We start from the raw sequence: 20,835 nt of genomic DNA, 5'->3' as shown, positions 1-20,835 counted from the left end.
ATAATTGTTTTTATAAGGTTTGATACGAATGCAAAAAACAATGCAAATTTATCAACACTGGTGCTGAAGGCCTTTTCAATTGAAGAGCAAAATGAGAGTAAGTAGAAGAAAGGGGAAGGATGGCGTCACCACGCACCTCTATTACAGTCTTTACTAAACCAATATTTTAATGCTACCCATATGCTTTGTTTTGTTGTGGGTTTGTTGATTGTGTCACATCTGTATTGCGCACTGATAGTGGTAGGTGTCAATTTCTCCTTAAAATGTTGCATATTTGGTCTGTTATCTACTTTTCCCTGTGATATCCTCCGGCTGTTCTGCCTCTACTTTTTGCGATTTAGTTTGTAGGTGACTAGTTACTTTTGCAGCTGTCTAACTCCTGCTAGCAGCAGCTGCTAATCAGACAGAAATCTCATATTCTTTAGCTGACGCTTTATCCAAAGCGCCTATACATGTCAGAGGTCGCACGCTAGGGGTTAAGTGTTTTGCTTCGGACACATTGGCTGCTCACAGTGGGGAATTGAACCCGGGTCTGTCACACCAAAGGCACATGTCTTATCCACCCTTGAAATCTTAACACAAATCCACACAAATGAGAAATTCAGCTCCTCCAATAAAGTTCAGCTCACAGCCGCTTCAGACGGAAACATCCTGTAGCAGAGAGACAGTCAAACAGAGCAAAGTGTCTGTGAGCGAGGGAGACAGAGACAGCAAAAAGGAGCGACAGGTGTCTGTGTCGCGGTCAGGTGTGTCATGTTATTCTCTCGCTACTTTGCGGCGGACTGTTAACAGTTTGTGTTGCAAATACATAGACTGGACACTGACCGACAACATTTACATCTAAATGATTTGACTCCAACTTTGCTAGGGACAATTCAGTAGTCGCTGACAAGCCCTGAAGCTGCAACCAATGCTCTGTAAATGTAGGCAGGCTGAGTAACGGTGGGGGGTCACCTCACATGAACAAAATGTAGCAATATTTTTTGAGTAGTCTTCTTTGAAGACCTGTGAGACAGGCTGTGTCATGAGGATTATTGCATATTGATAAAGAAAATATTTTTGATGTTGTTGTTGAGGTACATTCAGGGCTACAGTCAAAAGATTCAGAACTGAAATGGTTCAGAGCCAGCTGATAACAGGAGCTACTGTTAGCAGCTAAAGGTTAGCAAGCTGTAGTATTAGCAACAATTGCTAATACCAAGTAATGTGTCCATCAGGAAACTTCATAAATCGCAGAGTTGAGGCTGGGCAGCCAGAGGACATTAGATGGAAAACGAGAAAATTTCCTTCATAACCGTAAAAGCATTTTCTGTGAGACACACTTCACTGCGCAATCTCCAGCTCTGGCTCTATGAGACCATATCACTGCTTCTCTGGAATGTGGGCTGGTCTATGTAACTTTTGGGGGGGTGTAAACTCCATGTTATGTTCCAGATGTTATGTAACACTTGCTGGCATTCGGCCGTTTTCCCCGGGTAATTTGCATGTGCAAGATTTACATATGAAGAAGGAAATTGAGGCTCACAGCTTGTCAGTTACATGCACTAAACTCTTTTTATTCAACTATTCCAAGGTAAATACAATTTTCCATTCTACAGCACCTTTAAGTAATTCAGTATTCCCACAAAAATCTGCCTAGTTGAGGGACAAAGTTCGGGCAGTGTAGTTCCACGCAGAGCCCCACATTTAGTAACCACAAAGTACTAATCTAAAATTGTTTCCGCACATCTCTATACAGTGTACAACATATACATAACTGAAGCAAGTATGATACTGGGTGTATTTAAATAAACAACTGGGAAAAATCAGAGGCAACAGAAGTTTATTATAGACAAAAATAATGTGCATATGCCGTGTTAGAACCAACTTAACAGCAAAGTAAGAATTGATTCATAGCACAGATCTAGAGCTAACATGTGTGAGTATAATCTCTTGCACTTTCTGTTGTGAAAGATTGTTTTTTTTTATGTTGTTTGTTTTAACCTTTATTTATTCAGGGGAGCTTCACTGAGAGGAAGCCTCTCTTTTGCAGGAAGGCCCTGATCACATTCACATTACAACCGCAGCCTGGTCTGCTGGCCACTAAGCAGCTCCACTGGAGCAGTTGGGGTTATGGGCCTTGCTCAAGGGCACCTCAGTGGTGGTAAATGAGGGAGGGCTCAATGAGGGAGGGTCACAAGCTCGCTTCTCTAACCTTTGGGCTACCACTGCCACATTCATGGTCATGGTATGGTCACATAAACACAGGGCTACCCACTTGTATTAGGCAAAGTTAACAACAAGCAATTTTCCTCTACACTGATGTTACCAATTCCATGGGTAACAAATTAAACAGATAGTCAGAAAGGATGGATATGATTGTCAATATTAGAGATACTACAAAAGAAGATTAGCCATTTTACTTGCTCTTGTATTAGAAAGTCCCGAAAGCTATGTACTTATCTGTGTAATTACACTGTTCAAAAGCCTGAATTGAATGTGTTGAACTACAAATATAACTATAGATATGTCAAATGTTGTACAACAGTACAGAGCTATATTAAAGGTTCAGTGTGTAATATTTAGGAGGATCTATTGACATAAGTACAGTATAATATACAGTAGATAACTATGTTTTCAGACCTCAGATGGGGAGTTTTAGATTCAATTGATGGATAATAGTCATGTTAAATAGATGGCATATTAGCTACCGCCAATAGTCTGCTAAATGTCTCCACCAAAACCTGTGAAGCTTCACCACATCCCAACAAGATTTGCATCATCCTTTGGGAAGAAGGGGAATGATGATGATTGAAATAAATAGTTGCGCCATGGTTCAGTTATGTTTGTATAACCACCACAAGAACCTCCATAGAACAACAAAACATAGTGGATGTCAATAATGATGAACAAACAATTTCACCAATAACCTGAATCTGTATCAAATGTTAGGAAGTAAACATCATCCATACTAGGAGGAAAATTACAGTGAAGAGTGAACCTATAAAGCACAAAGACAAAGAAGAGTTATTGTTCCTTAGAACTGCTGTCAATTGTTTGTGTTTGTTGTGTACTTCTCAGGATAATGCATACGTGTAGCTGGTTTTCGGACTCGAATGCAGTACTCAGACTCAGAGGTGGTGAATGTAACCGGGTTTATTAACAGTTTGCTGGATGTGAGAGGCTGGGTTCAGAGAGTGGAGGGTCCAGAGACAACACTAGACTGGGGATCCGGGAAAGGGGGAATTCTTCAGGGCGTACGAGAGCAGGAGAGGAGTCGTAGCATGAGAAGGGCCAGGCGGGGATATCTGCGGCACAGAAGAACAGGGTTAGCAGGGAACAGGCACAAGAACTAGTCTTAGATTAGAATGGCTCGAATGTGACTGATTGGTAAGGTGAGTCTACGATCTGGCGCTGAGTGGAGGCAGGAACCCGGTAAGTTAAGTACATTATAGAAATTTGCACTGCATCCACATACTTTTTTTAAAAGGTTTGGAATCAATGCAAAAAACGATGCAAATTCACTTACTTGCGATGGAAAGCTTTACATAGAGGAGGGGCCAGAGCTTTGAGTGGCCTTTGCAATACATTTACATAATACTGACAGAAAACTGTCCTTTGGAAGTAATAGGATTACCCCAAACAATGTTCCACACATAATAAAAAGTATTAACTACAGTATGTTGTAGTTTGATTCAAGGCACACAATCAGCAGTTAGTTGTAGTTTCAACAAAAAGGTAAGCAATGAGCTTGACAAAGAGAAGTGTATACAGCCTACTTTATATGTGTAAGTGTGATGATACATTTAGGGCCAGAATATGCATTATATTTTTGTACATCAGGATGTATTATCAAAAGTGTACATGAAATATTTTTTCATGCCAACAGATGTCCTGTGTAACCATTATAAAGATGCTGTAGCTTTATAATTCTTTACTTTTTTATTGTCTTACTTAAATATATATATATATATTGTATTGGATCCCAATTAGTATTTGTTGCTGTGATGGAAAAAAATACTTATGTTAGCTTAGTTTTGTGTGCATTATTAAGAGGTTTGCCTGATATTCATAGATAAGAGAGAGAACAGAAAGCAAAACTTTTGAAACATTTTAAATGAAGACTTTTTTATGATATTAACGATGAAAAACTAAAGTTTAAAATTTTATTTTAGCACATAGAGATTGTCAAACCAAATCACAAACGATCATGGCTTGGAAATTCTTCTTGGATAGTTTGATTTAAGCCATGTTAGACATAAAAATTGGATCAAAATGTCCTTATGCTGCTCCTTTGCTATCAAAGTCACTCACTCTCAGTGAGTGTTATGCATTTGGCATGGACTGAACAGTTATAAATGTTTCATAGTTGAGGTTGAAAAATGTAATCTAATATGTAATTTGAAGAATCACATGCATTTGTTATAGTTGGTATGTACATGAAGAGTAACACCTGAGGAGAGAGAGTGCGTGAAGGGAGGTGGTGGTAGTGAAAGTAATATAGTAAAGTAAAGAGTAACTTAATAGTTACTTTTTTAAGGAGAACTAACTAGTAACAATTTCTGAGTAACTTGCCCAACACTGATCACTGGTCAGGACAATTTGTCTTGTAAAACTGTAACATGGTATTGTGTCTAAGGCTATATGTAAATAACTTACAAATCCTTGCAAATACAAAGGGAGAAAAAAGATATTTTATGGCAGAACAATTACAACCTATGTCATTATTACTTAAATTTTAACATCCACTGTAAATACTGTAGTAAGATCATACACAAAGAAGGAATGCGATAAAGACATAATTTCTTGAAAACATATTATATTAGGAAAATCAGTGGTGGCTATTACCATAAAATTGTATGATTTATATACAGAATGGACTAATTAATTAAATAAGGAGCAGAATTATATGACATGCCATAAGATATTACCAAAAAAAATAGAGGGGTATCCGACAACATTTTGAAAAGTAAGCATGTGAATAAATACTTCTGTTTATTTCAATGAAAAAGTTATTGACAGGTATTTCTTGACCTCTAGCAAATCACACATACCGTAAAACTTTGATTAACAGCCCGGGCTTTTATTTGCTAAAATCACTTGACCCTGCCTATATTTGGGACAGGCGTCCATATAGGACAGGCCTTTAATTCTTTTTGCACAAACCTGAAAATACTATGAAACACTTTATTTATTTCAAACAGTATGAATATTACTTGTATAAAAAATATTATATCAGATAATATCAAATACACGTCATTTACTTGATGTAGCTCGGACAGACGGCTTATGCACTTTTGTAGTCAGCAAAATAACTGTAGTACTACAATTTGGCTTTGGTTTGTAGTCAGTAGGTCACATTTCATGGTAGCTCATAATAGCAAATGCTCCTATTTGTACTTAAATACTGATAAAAAATTAACCTGAAATTATTTTCTGTTCAAATATTTATTTAAAATAACAACACATTAGCAATCAAAATAGTGTGCAAAATAAGTGTGCTGTTTTGGTGCAGCTCGACTGGCGTTCACAAGAGAACCCCAGAATTGACCAGTCCGCCATTGGAGCCTCGTTCTCTTCACAGATGAGAACAGGTTCACACTGAACTCGTGACAGAGGTGAAAGAGTTTGGAGACGCCGTGGTGAACATTATGCTGCCTGAAGCATCATCCAGCGTGACCGTTGGTGGTGGGTCAGTGATGGTCAAGGCAGGCATGTCCTGGGAGGGTTGCACCACAGCAGCAGGGAGGGTTACCCACAGCAGTGGTTGAAGTGGGCTGGTATGCACCGGTACGCAGTACCGGCACCTCAACATTCTACTCTCTGGCATACTGGGACTCACAAGCTGCTGGTACGCTGCCCTCTCCATATCAGGTTCTCTGGGCGCTACATGACGCTCACTGTTCCTGTTCCCACCTGTCGGCTAATCTCTGTCACCAGAGAGTTTAATGCTCAAAGTCTTCTGGGGTAGGACCTCCAGACCCCCCACTGAAATATTTCAGCATCAAATATTTATTCAAAATACTGTTAAAATATTTTCTCATCTTGTTCTCGTGACCCAAGTGTGTCGTCACACACCTAATCTGATGTCCCCACCTCTTTACAAAATAAAGTAACGCCCCAGCAAACCTTTGAAATGTTGAACTCGTTGTTCGGATGATTATGAAAAGTTAGTACTTAGCATTAAAGAGGTGGTATTATGCTTTTTGGCTTTTCCCCTCTCCTTTATTGAGTTATGTCTTTTTTGTGCATGTAATAGGTTTGCAAAGTGAAAAAGCAAAGGGAGTTCCCATCTCCCACAGAAAGCACTATTGACAGTTTTACGAGAAGTGATGGTGGAACAAAAATGTGCTTCAATATTTTCGGAGTTGAGGAGCTCCGCAAGTGGCTGCTGGGGAAGCCAGTGCCAACCTGCGGGAGGAGCGTGTGAGGCCGGCCAGCCGCCCGCTCACAGAGCCCTCTGCTCCCGCCGTCACACAGACCGCTGCAGCAACAACGGCAGAGGAAAACACAGCTGGAAGGTTTTCATACCGCTTATCTGTCTTTACATTCTGAGGAATGTTGAAACGTTTTACCTTTAAAAAAGAGAAAGCTGTGTGGGTCGCTGGTGTGTGTGTCGCATTGAACATTACGTCGCAGCAGTTGTGTGTGGTGTTGCTATGACGACAAGCTACGTACTATCTCTGGGTACTATCTGCAATGGAAAACGGAGCAGGGCCGAGTAGAGTCGAGTCTATCGATTTGCGCTATGGTAGCATTTTTCGGCAAGGTAGCATAGATCATCAGAACACCGGCAACAGTTCAACGCTTAGTCCTAAAAGACGATGCAACTCCCACCACAAAATAAAATATTATTTATATGACTTATATTATATTATATGACCATGAATTATATTTAAAATAAACACGGAAATGTAACTTCACAGACTGTTCAAGTGCGGAGTTGTTGTAAATGTTGGCTAACACAGCTAAAGTTATAGCTATAATACTAATGTTACACCTTATGTGAAAAGCTACTGAGCAAACGTTCAAATTGTTTGGCCAATTTTTATGTAAAAGTTAGTTGAAAAATGGTGTTTTTGTAGTGGTTTATGGTAAGATGTGGAACAATGATGTTGTGTGGTTGTGGACTTAGTGCTACCCAGGTGGAAACATAAAGAGTCATAATTGATAACACACCAATCAGAACCTTTAATAGATAGATAAAAGGACCAGAGTCAGTTCATTCAGTTTTGGAACAATGGATCCATAGAAATCTGAAGGAAGACATAGAGGACACTAGAGAGGAGGAAAAGGAAGAAGAGGAGGAGGAGGAGGAAACGCAGTATGGAGAGGAGTAAGAGGGGAAGGAAGAGTGAGTGAGTGAGTGAGTGGAGAGCTTTATTTTGACCTGAAAATAGGATGTTTGGGGAATTGGGTGAGGAGTTATAAATTTGTTTTTAGAGTTTTGGGGAAAAGAGCCATCATTTCAAGAGATGTGTTTAATTAATCGAGAAAAACTGTAATATGTTTGTAAGAGATCATCTCACAAATCTATACAAAATCAGGAATTCCCTTACTCTGGAGAGGTAACAAGGCACTGGTACTTCATCATGACACGTCAAAACTGCAGATCACTTCAGACTGTCTGAAGTCTACATTAAAACATTTGCAACACCCAGTAATTGCTTTTATACGGTTTGATACAAATTCTAAAAAAACAATCCAAATTCCCTCAACTTGGTGATGAAGGCACTTTCAAATATAGAGCAAAATTAAAGTTAAGAGGAGAAAAGGGAAGGATGTAGTTACCAAGCAAATCTAATCTAATCTGTGTGCCAGGACAGCAATTTTGGTTCCAAGGTTTAATAAACCAATAATTTTATGCTACCCATACGCTGTGTCGTGCTGTTTGTGTTTATTGTGTCTCATTGGTGTTGTGCATATACTGTAGATACTGGAAGGTGTCAATTCCCCATGAAGATGTTGCATCTTCTGTGTGTCTGTTCAACTTAATTTTTGTCAATGTTGCCTGGATAGAGGCAAACTATCTGAAGCCAATTCAAAGACTTTCCACACCAAATAGGTCAAAATAAGACCCAGATTTTAAGTACCAAAACCATTCTTTATGGTTTAAAGCAACCTTTAAAGGGATAGTTCTGATTTTTTAAAGTTGATTTGTATAAGGTATTTATCTTAGTCTATGGTCACCGTATTATCTACAGTTGAGTTGAGTTGTCTGTTAAAAGTAGTTTTTTAGTTTGGTTCTCAAATGTTCACGATTTGTTATTATAGAGATATGCTTCAGAAACACACCTCCATCTTTACGTCATTCAAAATGTGCCTAGTTCAGGGACAAAGTTCAGCAATGTACATGCACAGCACACCACATACAGAGTTACAGAAATGGTTCACACAAAGCTGTTTTTCTGCAATGTGAGGTGTATCTTTGTCTGGTCATAAACATCTGAAATTGTTTCCACACAGCTATATACATTATATAATAAACAACTCTGAAAACTCAGATGAAACAAGCACTAAGATCTCAATTCTTTTTGAGGTCACTTCAATCTGAATTTTTTGCTCCCTTTGGAGAAAACATTAGATATGGAGAGATTTTTGAGACTTAGGTGAGAGAAATAGATATTGAATTGGGATTACAATAGGAGAAATGGAAGTAACAGATGAGATGTCATCAGAGCAGAATTAGAACCCCTGTCCTGTTGTTCAAAGGGCGATGACACTGCTACAGCACCATCTAGCTACAACTGACAGTGAAGAAACGATTGTCTGTAAATATAGTAAAATTTTACAAGAAATACCATATCCACAATTACATCCCTCCAAATTTTACTCAAGTAAAGGTATAAAAGTATTCCATAGTGAATGTACTTAATTATGAAAAGTAAAAGTGCTCATTCTGTATGACATTGTTGTATCTCAGTTCTTGCGTGCATTCAGTCCTTAATGAATTAATCTCTAAACATCATGTCAAAATGGTGGGTATTCGAGTTATGCTGGCTGAGACTAACTTAACAAATTGGAAAAAATGAAATTGCATTGCAAGGGAAATATTTTCAATTATAAAATATATTTTATTCTTCTTCTCTGTAACTACAGGGTTCAAATAAACAGCAATAAATACAATAAGTACAATACAGGATTTGAAATTCAGGAGAGTAAAAGGAAATACGCAAGTACCTTACCGTTAACTTAAGTAACATAAAAGTAAAAGTACTTTATTTTCCACCCCTAAGTGGGGTCACTAAGACAAAACTGAGACATATCTCGAAGTTTTTTTCTAATCCACATTCTGGAGAAATTGATCTTTTGATCAGAGAAAGACACGAGTTATTTGCTCACGAGGACACTGTAAGAAAACTGAGACATATTTGAGAAGAATCATGAGATCCCAGGAGTCATAGCTGTTTTATGTTTAAATAAAAGAAAATAAAAAAAATCAAGCCAGTTGTTTTGACAGACAAACAAACAAACAGTAACGATTGACTTCTGGTTCTAGTGGATATTGTTTGCATTTCTTCTCTCTGTCTTCTGTCTTTCTTTTGTCGTTCTCATTTCAACTTCATTAGCCTTGTCGATGTCTTCGGAGACTGATGGCACATCTCTCTGATGAAATACGTATTTTAAACATCATTAAAAGAAGTGGTGAAATTCATGCAACATAACACAAATCATAATTCAATCAGTGAAGCACAAGACTTCTTGAGTAGTCCCTTAATAATATAGATTTACATGCAGGCACATTTGTTTTAATGCAAGGTTGTTTTGTCTTCTATTTTAATGCCAAGTTGTTCAGCATACTATTATGTGTCTTTGTAGTCTTGATAGCCATACAACAGTTACAAAGACACCTCAAAAACAAAAAGAGCTACACTAAATTATTAAATTATTAATGTGGCTCCTTGGATTGTGTATTGTTTTTTTCTTGTTAAAACTCACCACAGATTCTCCTTCTCTGTGCTTTTTGAAAGAACAGGTCAGCCATTTCACATATTCCTCTCTAACCTAGAAAATACCATGAAATACAGTCATGTGTGTTAGTGCTACCTTAAATATAGACAGCTTTTCTACTGCTGTCATCGTTTGAAGTTCTGCTCTATAAATTGAAAATGTATTAGAGAGCAGATTAACGAGAGCACAATCATCTGCATAAAGAGTTTACCTCCTTGTTGAGCACACAGTGGACAATGAAGAGAAGCGTCCCCTGTTGGGAGTTAAGAATTATAAAGAGGACCTGAAAGAAAAGGTTTGTCTGGTACAGGCCTAGAATCCAGGTGCAGCCCAGTATGACAAACTGGGCCAGGATCTTGAACACAATCAACCTGTAAACAATGAGAATTAAAAATAAAATTTTTAAAGAATTTTAACCATGTATTCTTCTTTCAACACAGATGGGTCCAGCATTTGTAACACTTTGAATATGTTGGCACTTGATCTATCAGTTGACAAAATGTATATAACAAAGTGTAATAAAGAGGAGAATCTGTGTGTGTATTTATATTTCGATTATGTCAAGAACCATTCATCCCATCGACTTCAAACGTGGCAGGTGTGTTGCTGGGAGTGCAGTGTTGCGTTTGGTGCAATTTGGGGCTTAAGGGCTCCGATGTGGCAGTGAATTGTTGAAACTGAGTTCTCGTCATCACGCAGGTTTGATATAGGCCTATGTTAAAAACGATTTTGTTGGAACGGAGTTGTAAGAGTTTTATGTTTTATGTTAAGTTCTAAGGAATCACTGAATATCAATAATTCAATTCAATTCAAAACAGCTTTATTGGCATGAATGTATAATATCAGTATTTCCGCCATTGTCATGTTGTTTCAGTGTTATTAATGCTGGTCAGGGGTCAGTAAATAAGTTTGATAATTTAAAAACAAATGTTGGGTTCCCAGTTGGCATAGTGAATAGTGCACAGGCCATTCAATCAGAGCGTTGTGAGATTGATCCCCCTTGTGCTCACAATAAAGCATGTGCTGGAGTGTGCGCGTACTGCCGATTGATCCACATCCATCAACCTATGGACGCTTATTTTCATCACCCCAGCATATCCAGGCAGGTGAAATTCCTGCGCTTCTCATTCAAGGGGATCACAAGGCTTTTTTAAGAGGTGAGTCAAGCATGCCACAGTGTCTTTTGAATGTCTTTTTAGAACTTTTCAAAGTAAAAGCTCTAAATTCAACTCGAAATAAAGCACTGCGACAACAAACTGTCTCACTCTTAACAGGAAGTGATTATGTGAGTAACAGTTGCTCTCATGACTCAGATTTGTATCAAAGTATTATTTATTTATGTATTAATTTATTTGGCCCACCATCCGCCTATTGCCAACCACTGCGTGAAATCAATGTGAGATGCACATTTTAACAAAAAGCACAGAGGCGTCACATCGGGCCCCTGTGAACAGGCACTGCACTAGTATATTTAAGTTGAACATCTAATTTTGTATTTGCATAAGACCATGAAAGACATTAAATTGACTTTATGTAGAGTCTGTGATATATTGTTTCTGTATGTCCATTATGTATCCATTTGAACTTTTCTGGGAACAAGCTGTTATATTGAGGAAGTCAATCCAGACACACATTTCTCAGTTTTTCATTTATATGCAAAGACAATCTTCAAAACTCATACCTGGTGTCTTTGGATTGAGAAACATCACTTTTCATGTTGGCCAAGGTGGGTCTCAGATTCCATAGAGTAGCACAGAACAATATCCAATTAAGCTTTAAGAAGAAAAGACACAGGCTGAGCTGAGATAGAGCAGGATATACAAAATACATTTACAACCTTCATTCAACCCTTCAATACTACACTACTAAGCCTACTGCTCTAGTGGCAGTGGTAGGAGGTAGTGTTGTAGTCAAGACCAGCCAAACCAAGACCATGTCAAGACCAAGACTTTTAGGGTCTGAGACCAAGACCAGTTCCCCACATTACATGACACAATAAAATGTGGAAGAAGATCATAGGTACTTCTCAAATTTATCTGAAAGGTCCATATTCCCATTAAAGGACCCACATACAAACACTAAGAGCTGAAATCAACGTAAGCATCTTTATTTAACACTGTGTTGTCCACTGTTAGCTGTGACAGTCGTTAACAGCAACAACATATTTTTAATTAGGGTTATTGGTTGCATTTGAAGCAAAATGTTTTACATCCAATCAAAGTTAGGATGTTAACAAATAAATCAGACAAAAGCAATTAATTGATATTCCCAAAGTTATGGTCTCGACTGGTCTTGAAATAAAATCCTGAGTCCTCACTGTCCGAGAACGAGACTAGACCGAGTACAAATGTGGTCGAGACCAAGAACATCAAAAAGTGGTCTCAAGACTGGTCTTGAGTACTACAACACTTGTAGGAGGTCCTTGTGACTTTATAGAGAGTAATCCACTGAAAAGGAACTAATCGTGCATTATTGCTTGTGGCGTGTCAACACGTAAAATACATGGTCTCGTTTTTGATAATGTTTGACTGACCTATAGGTATAACTGTTATATGTATTCCAGCTCTTGGTGATGTTATATTATAAGTTTAGAAATATTTCTCTTATTCAGTCTTTGCGGGCTTGTTATTTTGGGTGCAATACCCAGCAACGTCAGTAGGCAGCAGCAGGATGTTAGGCAGCTAACCGGAACTCTGATTTGCGCTCTTTTCGGTCCTCAGGGTATTCTGCTATGAGGAGTTAATGAAACAACAGCCTAAAGGCCCTTTAAAATAGGAAGTGATTTGCGCTGCGATGGCCGCTGGGTTCAGTGCAAATCTATCTTTGACCGGGTTGGTCAACACAACAATGCAAATCATGGGTTTACCTTACAGTTGTCCTGTCTGCTTATTTCAACTTTTTATCAGGTTAGTGTAATGTAAAAGCACAAAGAAAACACATTACAAGTGCTCTTCTTGCATCTTGCATGTACTTTAATTTGTTGTTGTGCCTCTGATCTGTATGCTAGCACCATCACCTAAATATACAACGTTATGGTTGTTAACCTGTTAAAAGCTGATCTTATATACAGTAGCATGAGGAACATAAAGATATTTTCATATTGTTATTGTTAGCTATGTGTCTGGCTCAAGAGTGTAAATGAAAAAAATATTCTGCTACAAGGAGTCAGTGCAGCACCAGTATGATGTTGTTCTGCCTGCTCATGTCAAGTTTTTATCAAAATAACTGTTTTTTGGTCGCATGCCTGGGACCTGCATCACTTACTTGGTAGCAAACACTGTAAATGAGTAACCTACACCTTTCTCCAACAATTCACGTGACTCTGTGCAAAACAGCACTCACTTTTTTTGTCTGTAATCTTGAAGGCAAATGGCATACAAGAGAGTAATTTATTCACAACTTGTAAAGACTTCATTTCCTGGCTTACAACTACATTACTTTTTCATTGTCAGTATTTTGGCAAATCACTAGGCAGCATCCAGGCACATTGATGCCTCATTTGCATTAAGTTGATGTTTTTTAATTCCTTTTTTTAGGTCTCTGGTTATTACACACATTCACAGTCTTAACTGCCAATCCAGCAGGACATTGGAAGAGCTTCAAGAGAAAAATACTGTATCAGCTTTAACATGCCCAAAAAATGTATTTTGTCAAAGATAAGTCTTTAAGTGCACAATGGCTGGTTTTGAGATTAGTTAAAAATTGGTCAAAAGAGAAGTTAAAGTTGGAGAAATAGAAGGGATTCAATTGCTAATATGCAATGTACTCACTCCAAGGATAAAAATCACAGGGCCTGTTAAAGCCCAGTTGAAATTGCGCTGTGTAGAGAGCCAGCACCTGCAACAGAATCAAACAAATAAACAATCTTTTCAACCTAGATGCACATCAGTTATACAGGAGAATGTGAATGAGTGCATGTATTACTGATTGTCTTACTCACACCCCTGTCTTAGTAGCACCATATCCATCAGAATACACCAGTGCAGAAACACCCACAATCACAAATGGAACACCGTAGCCAATCAGGCAGAGAACTGGCCTGGGGAGGCCATCTCTCTGGATGACCTGCACCTTGGAGAGCCTCCGGACCAACAGGTAGAGCTGAAGCGCCTCCAGCTGCATCCATACAAAGCTTGCAACAACTAGGAAGTGGAGAAGCCCCGCCATGACGGTGCAGGACCGCTGTAGACACAGAGAAGTATCTTGAAAACAATGAAATGCTTCTGGAAACACTTTCAGCAAAGAATGGTTAGCTTCAGTTAGGTCACATTTAATACTAAATCTGCTTCTTAGTTTGACTGTACCTTTTGATCAACATATCTGTCGTTCCACAGCAGCAGCAGTTGGGACAAGGAGAGGTTGAGGCAGAGGTGAAGACGAGCTGTGTTGTTGATCTTGGGGTTCCAGCTACACAGGAGGAAGGTGAAGATGGCCAAAGCAAAGAAGAATAGTCCAACAATCACACACATTCGGTTTAGCCAGTTTAAGAAAGAATTATCCGGTGGAGGCTGAGAAGACACAACGCACAAGCAAATGCATACTGTGATCAACCTGACTTTGACTGTAGGATCCTGTATTGGCAAATGCACATTCACAAACAGATCTATAATACCTCCCCTATCTGCAAGATGAGGGCAAATGTGGAGAGGTGAGAGCAGCTGCACACCGTATAGTTTTCATTGGTGTATGCAACCCAACAGCCCTCTACTGACCAACGCATGTTCTTGGTATTTTCTGCTCCATTGTCCCAGTACACACAGGTCACGAAACCAGATTCAGGTAATGTCTGATGAAACCAGAAAAACAAAGATTTTTAGATATGTTGAAAGTTAGCTAGCCATATAATAAGTATCCAAATATATGGATAGATGAACTTGGCAGCACCTTCTTGTGTTGGATGGTAAAGTTGACAGGCTCTGTGAGGTTGGTGATGTTCATTGAGGGTAAGATTGCAGTGATGACATCTGAGTACATCTCTGTACTGTTTTCTGATTCAAAGTATTGCTGACTAAGAAGACTCTCCATCCCATTCAGTGTCATAAAGGCAGCTGTTGCAGAACCTCGGAGTATATTGTGGAGGTGATTAACGCTTTGAAAAACCATACTGTTTACCATACTTAACATTATCATTTACCACAAAACTATGTTCTGTTTTTCCAATTTGTGTATAAATTTGATTAAAAAAAGGTTGGGTGCAGGGTGATTTACTATAGTCAAATTCAAAAGGTGGCAAAATAAAATCTTATTTTCGGTATGTGAGGATGCAAAATAAATGCTTTGTTTTTTTTTTAAATATATTTAGTAACTGTCATCATCTTTTTCATTATTTTTCTCACCATTGTTATTTTTGGCCAGACCTTCCAGGTTGATCTCCATAATGTTTCCATTTGCTGAGAGACTAGAGATCGCTGCATTGTTGCTTCCAGGTCCGATAGTTTGAAGACTTAAATCTAACACACAGATTAACATTACAACAGCATGACTTTATATCGCCCCAGTACACTCACAGTAAAGGTCTACAATAAACTGAAATGAAGATATCTCACCCACTGTTGAAGTTGTCGCAGTTGTCTTGGTTTGGTTCTGGCCTGGCTGCACTAATGTAGACACTAAACGGTGTGAGATGCCCAGGATCACACTGCCGGTCTCCCCGTCTCCATTACTACTCACCATGACGGTTCTGGCACGTGGTCCAACACCTGACACTTCCTGCAAGAATAAATATTTGAATAACTTATCTGCCTGATGTTGCAAACCCAAAGTAGGATTAAAGTGACACAGGTTATTTACGGAACAAGTACCATAGATGCTGAGAAGCTGTTTGTCACAGTCTGTAGAGAAAGAAAAAGAGAGAGGGGGAGAATTTTGTAAATGCAGTTGCTGTGTCTACATATAATTTGCATCAAACTTAAATTGCTGTCGACTTAATTTCCAGTTTATCTAAAACTAGCTCTGCACACTTTGAGAAATTACTGTTGCTGAGTGCTCAAGTGTAGAGCTTATTGAAGCCAGCTAAAACTGAAAGACTTCAGCTGTGAAAAGAAATATATCTTTTATCTTTAAGAGGGACACCAGTGTTTTCTCCTCACCGCTACTGGTAAGGTGAGGCCTGCATTGTCTTTCAGCTGTTGGTCCACGTTGCCAAGAAAAGTTCTCTCTTTTGTCTGTCCCTGCAGTAAATAAAATAAAGAAATAAATAAAATAAGATGTAGTTTGTAGTGAATAATATTCAAACTTTGAAATATTTTGGCAAAAGATATTACATTTGTGCAACATAAAGTATAACATTTTCACCTCTATCTGCTCACATTACAAGTGTTGTGGTTTAGTGCATCTGTGTGGTAAATGGCACCTCCTAAATGTGTACCCAACTAAAATCACTGTTGCATACTAAATGCTGATGACAACAGTACTACTATTAACAATTAAGATAAGATATAAGATTTAACTGAGTTTTAACTTATTTGTCAGGCCAGCTAACTTCTCTTATAGGTTATTTTGATCCATCCACAAGATGAAGCTATGAACCCTAAATGTGACTTGAACAAAAGCCTACAATACACACGATGTTGTTGTTGCTTTTTGTAATATATTGTGGATATTTACACTAAGTGCAACATTTTTCCTTCTATAACCGTGTCACTTTTCTTGCTATATTTACCTCTGGGGGTTTTATCTCAGCTAGAATTATCTGAACACCTGTTGAGTCAATGTAGAAGAAAATGACAAGAAAAAGAAATTACCAGTCATTCAGCATATCAAGATATTGCGGTATACTGTATATACTGTAGCCAAGTGCATGCTAAGCTCACTTTTACAATATGAGACCCCTAACGTCCACAAGATTCCAGTTGTAGGGAAGAACCCATCAGGGCAAGAACAATAGAAAGTCCCCGGAACATTAGTACACACAGTTTGTTTACCACATATACCAGGTGTCTCAGTGCACTCGTCAATATCTGTACAGACAGAATATATACAGTTAAACATATAATAGTGAAATATATGATAGTAAAATCAAAAGTCACACTAATAGTGAACATGTCTATGAAGATTCTCAGTCATCCAGGTCATAGTTATCCAACGAAGGTTAAAATCAAGGGCAACTGTTGCCCTTGATTTTAACCTTCGTTGGATAATAGTGAACATGTTCACACACCTGTGCATGGGTTATTAACACTGGCTATCATGCCAGCATTTGGCCGATAACCAGGGAAGCATGTGCAAAGGTAAGATCCAATTGTGTTTGTACAGTTGGCATTAGGTCCACAGACAGCAGCATCTTTGACACACTCATCAACATCTGTAAAATACATGATAGACAAATCAAACAATAAACCAGGCAACTATGTGTGTGACCCTAGAACTGAAAAGTTGCAAGTGAATTGTATTTATCCATTTGCTTCTTGATGCTGAAAGACATCTTGCATCTTTAAAACCTCAATTCAAATACCAATACAGGTGTTGGTCGGACTGGGTTCATTGGTTGGTTGAGTTGGTGCGTAACCCACGTGACATGCACAAGTATAAGATCCAGGTGTGTTGGTGCAAACAGAGTCGGGGCCGCAGATGGTGGAGTTGAAACAATCATCGATATCTAAGGAACAGTAAACACAGATGGCATGGAATTGTGAATAAACAAAAGTTAATGGGAAAGTGTAATTTTACTCCAAAAAAGTGATAATTACTGCATCGGAGCGTGGGGTGAAGACAACACTGAATCAGTGGTCAATTATTTTACAGTAAGCGGGTGTGTCAGTCGCCCGTTGTCCAGCAGACAAAGCCAAATCTGACAGAAGTCATTATTTCTGAAAGGATAAATCTAAAGGAATTATTTGCAGAGCAATAATGACTAGGTGATAATGCAATCCATTAATTTATATTTCTTCAAAAGAAAACATTCAACATCATAATTTTTTTGATGTTATCATTGTTTTGACAAACTTTCTGGAGAAGAACTCCAACATAACATATGGAACTATGTTGGTAATAGCTTAGAGAAGATGAAATAAAAGCTAGTATTGATTAATTGGTGATGTGTAATATTACTGCAAACAGACCTTGGCAAACAGGAGTTCCACCGGGTACAACATGATAGCCTTTATCGCATTCACACACGTAACTTCCTGGGTTGTTGATGCAGGTCCCATCATCACCACAGATATTTTCAAGACATTCATCAATATCTATAAAGGGAAATAATCAACTGGAGTCTCAACTTGTAAATCAGCCTTAACACAATAATGTCATTGCAGCTCAAGATCGGCAGTGAAACGGGCAAGAATTTTTATGGTACCTTTGCATGGGCTGGACTTTCCAGGCGGTAATGCTGGATATGTTGCATTGAATCCAGTTAAACAGGTGCAGAAGTACGATCCAATCGTGTTGGTACAATTGGAGTATGGACCACAAATCCCCGCAGTCTGGCATTCATCAATGTCTGAAAAGAAATGTCACAGGGTTTAAGGTGGTAAATACAGTACATGTGCAGAAAGTGCAAATCATAAGTGTGTATGAAGAATCTTAATGTGATCACAGTGATAAAAGAGAATCATACAGATCAGATGAAATGAATGTGCTTACCAGTACAATAAAATGAATCTGGTGTGGGTAGTTGTTTTCGGGGCATTTCATACCCAGGAACACAGATACAGCCTCCAGTACCTGAACACTGAGCAAGTGGTCCACAAGATTCTGGTTTACAGTTATAATGATCTAAACAGAGATAACACACACACACACACAAACGATATTCATGGTAAAACTACAGCTTTTCAATTGCAGTTAGGAACACATCATTGGTATCATATGTCTACACTAAAATATAAAGAAAAGGATGACAATGAGTAATCATTCCTTACAGGTTACATAACCCATACTGCTGTGTGGGTGACTTGATGGTTGGTATATGTAGAATCCTCCAGGACAGAGGACTATGCTTATTGTAATAGTATAAGCATTGCAAGTTCCAACATCACCATATGCATATCCTGTTGTTGGAGTTACAGATTCAGTTCTTGGATGATATCCGTCTGCTAAATGGATGGAATATTGTGTACCACCAATAGGTCCTCCATAGCAGCCTGTTGCAATTCTGTCTCCACCAAACCCTACAAAGCGCCACCACATCCCAACAAGATCTGCATCATCCTTTGGGAACTCTGGAAATGATGATGATGTAAATAAATAGTTGCGCCATGGTTCAGTTATGTTTGTGTATCCATCACACGAACCTGTATAGATCAACAAAACACACTGTATGTCAATAATAATGAACAAAGATCACTGCTATTTCACCATTAGCCAGAATCAGTATCAGATGTTTACAAGTAAACATCATCCATACCAGGAGGAAAATCACAGTGGCCAAGGATGATGAGTGAACCTATAAAGCACAAAGACAAAGAAGAGTTGATGTTTCTAAACTCTAAATAGCTGTCAATTGTTAAAAGGTCATCATCAATCTTAATTATTACAATTACATGTAAATGTAAGCTAAATGGATCCAAGACTATTATAGAAATTAGGTCACAGCTGAATTGGTGCTGATGATACTGATGACAAGAAATATCCATTTGTATTCTTAAAAGGTAACAACAACATACCGTACATTATAGCTATATCAAAATACTTGCTTAATTTGGTGTCATAATTTCTTCTCACACATCGTCAACAATATGAAACATGAATTAACTCACCCAAGAGAAGTGAAATGGCACAGCAGCTCATCGTGACAGGTCCCAGTCCACAAAAAAATCAAACATCACTGTTTAAACTGCGTTTAAGTACATTTTGGAAATTTGCACAGCATCCACAAACAAGATTTGGCAATAATGCAAAACCAATGCAAATTCACTTACTTGTGAAGGAAAAGCTTAAGTTTAATTTAGCTCACACCAAGACATGAGCCGGGGCCAGAGCTCTGTGTGGCTACTGCAATAACACTGCAATGTGTTTTTTTTTTTATGTTATGTTATGTTGTGTTAACTTAGCTTATCTTAGCTTTGTGTTCATTATTAAGAGGTTTACCCGGTATTCATAGATTAGAGATTAATTTATTTTTGTAAACAAAAAGCAAAAATGTCAACATTTTTAAGTGTTTTTTATGATATTAATGACAGACAGCCTAAAGTTAAAAGTTTATTTTTAGTTTAAATATATTTTTGTCAAACCAAATCATAAACATACAATTTCAAATATGTGTTGGGGAATTCTTGTGTTTTGATCCGAATCAGAATCGGAATCAGAATCAGCTTTATTGCCAGGTATGTGAACACATTCGAGGAATTTAACTCAGGACTCAGGATACATTGCTCACGATATACTTACTTATTCAATAATACAATAATAACATCAGACAGGCTACAGTATAGAGAACACATATATTCACACACATAAACAAAAACAATATAGACAGATTGAGACAATAGTGCAATGAGCACAGTGCAAAGGATGCAGGAGTAAATGTTTATTACCATTATTATTGCTATTAATTATGTACGTTTCGGAGGTGGATGAGATGTACAGGTGCACATTTATTTTATTTATTTATTTATTTATAGAGTTTAAGTTTACAGAGACAGTGCACATTGATAAATATTTCTGTAGTAGTCCTTGGGCAGGTGTTATCGCAACTACATAAAATACATTAAAACAGGAACAACAGTACTTATTCATATAACAAGATACCTTTCACGAGGACACGTAAAATACTAAAACAAGGACAACAATTTAAAAAACATAAAACATAAAACAAAGCCATGCAGAATCTTATAGATAAGACAAGCATCTGTAAATGTAATAATATTGTCCCAGCTCAGTAAATTATGATTGTATAGACTGTGACAGTGGTGATGAGTATTTGGCTTTCTATCAAGCACCTTGGAAGCCTGGTGGTATACGAAC

At 38.0% G+C, this 20,835-nt stretch overlaps 1 protein-coding gene across 1 annotated transcript; it reads right to left on the bottom strand.

Moving 5' to 3' along the window:
* Positions 1 to 9,467: 9,467 nt before the first annotated feature.
* Positions 9,468 to 19,659, bottom strand: LOC119887961 (adhesion G protein-coupled receptor E1-like). Its single transcript, XM_038698474.1, has 23 exons — positions 19,629 to 19,659; positions 19,277 to 19,315; positions 18,792 to 19,163; positions 18,514 to 18,645; positions 18,227 to 18,370; positions 17,991 to 18,116; positions 17,384 to 17,527; positions 17,090 to 17,233; positions 16,743 to 16,889; positions 16,592 to 16,629; positions 16,020 to 16,100; positions 15,732 to 15,761; positions 15,477 to 15,639; positions 15,267 to 15,380; positions 14,815 to 14,990; positions 14,543 to 14,716; positions 14,235 to 14,438; positions 13,871 to 14,112; positions 13,701 to 13,767; positions 11,612 to 11,703; positions 10,142 to 10,301; positions 9,919 to 9,984; positions 9,468 to 9,585 (listed from the first exon to the last, which is right to left on the bottom strand). Exons 1-23 carry the CDS (start codon positions 19,657 to 19,659, stop codon positions 9,475 to 9,477), a joined length of 2,997 nt encoding a protein of 998 aa, XP_038554402.1. The 3' UTR covers positions 9,468 to 9,474.
* Positions 19,660 to 20,835: the final 1,176 nt, after the last annotated feature.

The sequence above is a fragment of the Micropterus salmoides genome, unplaced genomic scaffold, assembly GCF_014851395.1.
Source record: "Micropterus salmoides isolate LMB-PRFRI ecotype aquatic unplaced genomic scaffold, ASM1485139v1 Ms_hic_scaffold_10, whole genome shotgun sequence".
Lineage (NCBI taxonomy): Eukaryota > Metazoa > Chordata > Actinopteri > Centrarchiformes > Centrarchidae > Micropterus > Micropterus salmoides.
This window is presented reverse-complemented; position numbering and strand designations above follow the sequence as displayed.

Coding starts and splice junctions, on each gene's coding strand:
- LOC119887961 (XM_038698474.1), bottom strand. CDS start 19,659: ATGAGCTGCTGTGCCATTTCACTTCTCTTGG. Junction 18,646..18,791: donor CAGTATGGGTTATGTAACCT/GTAAGGAATGAT, acceptor ATCTCTGTTTAG/ATCATTATAACTGTAAACCA. Junction 15,762..16,019: donor GCCTCACCTTACCAGTAGCG/GTGAGGAGAAAA, acceptor CTTTCTCTACAG/ACTGTGACAAACAGCTTCTC.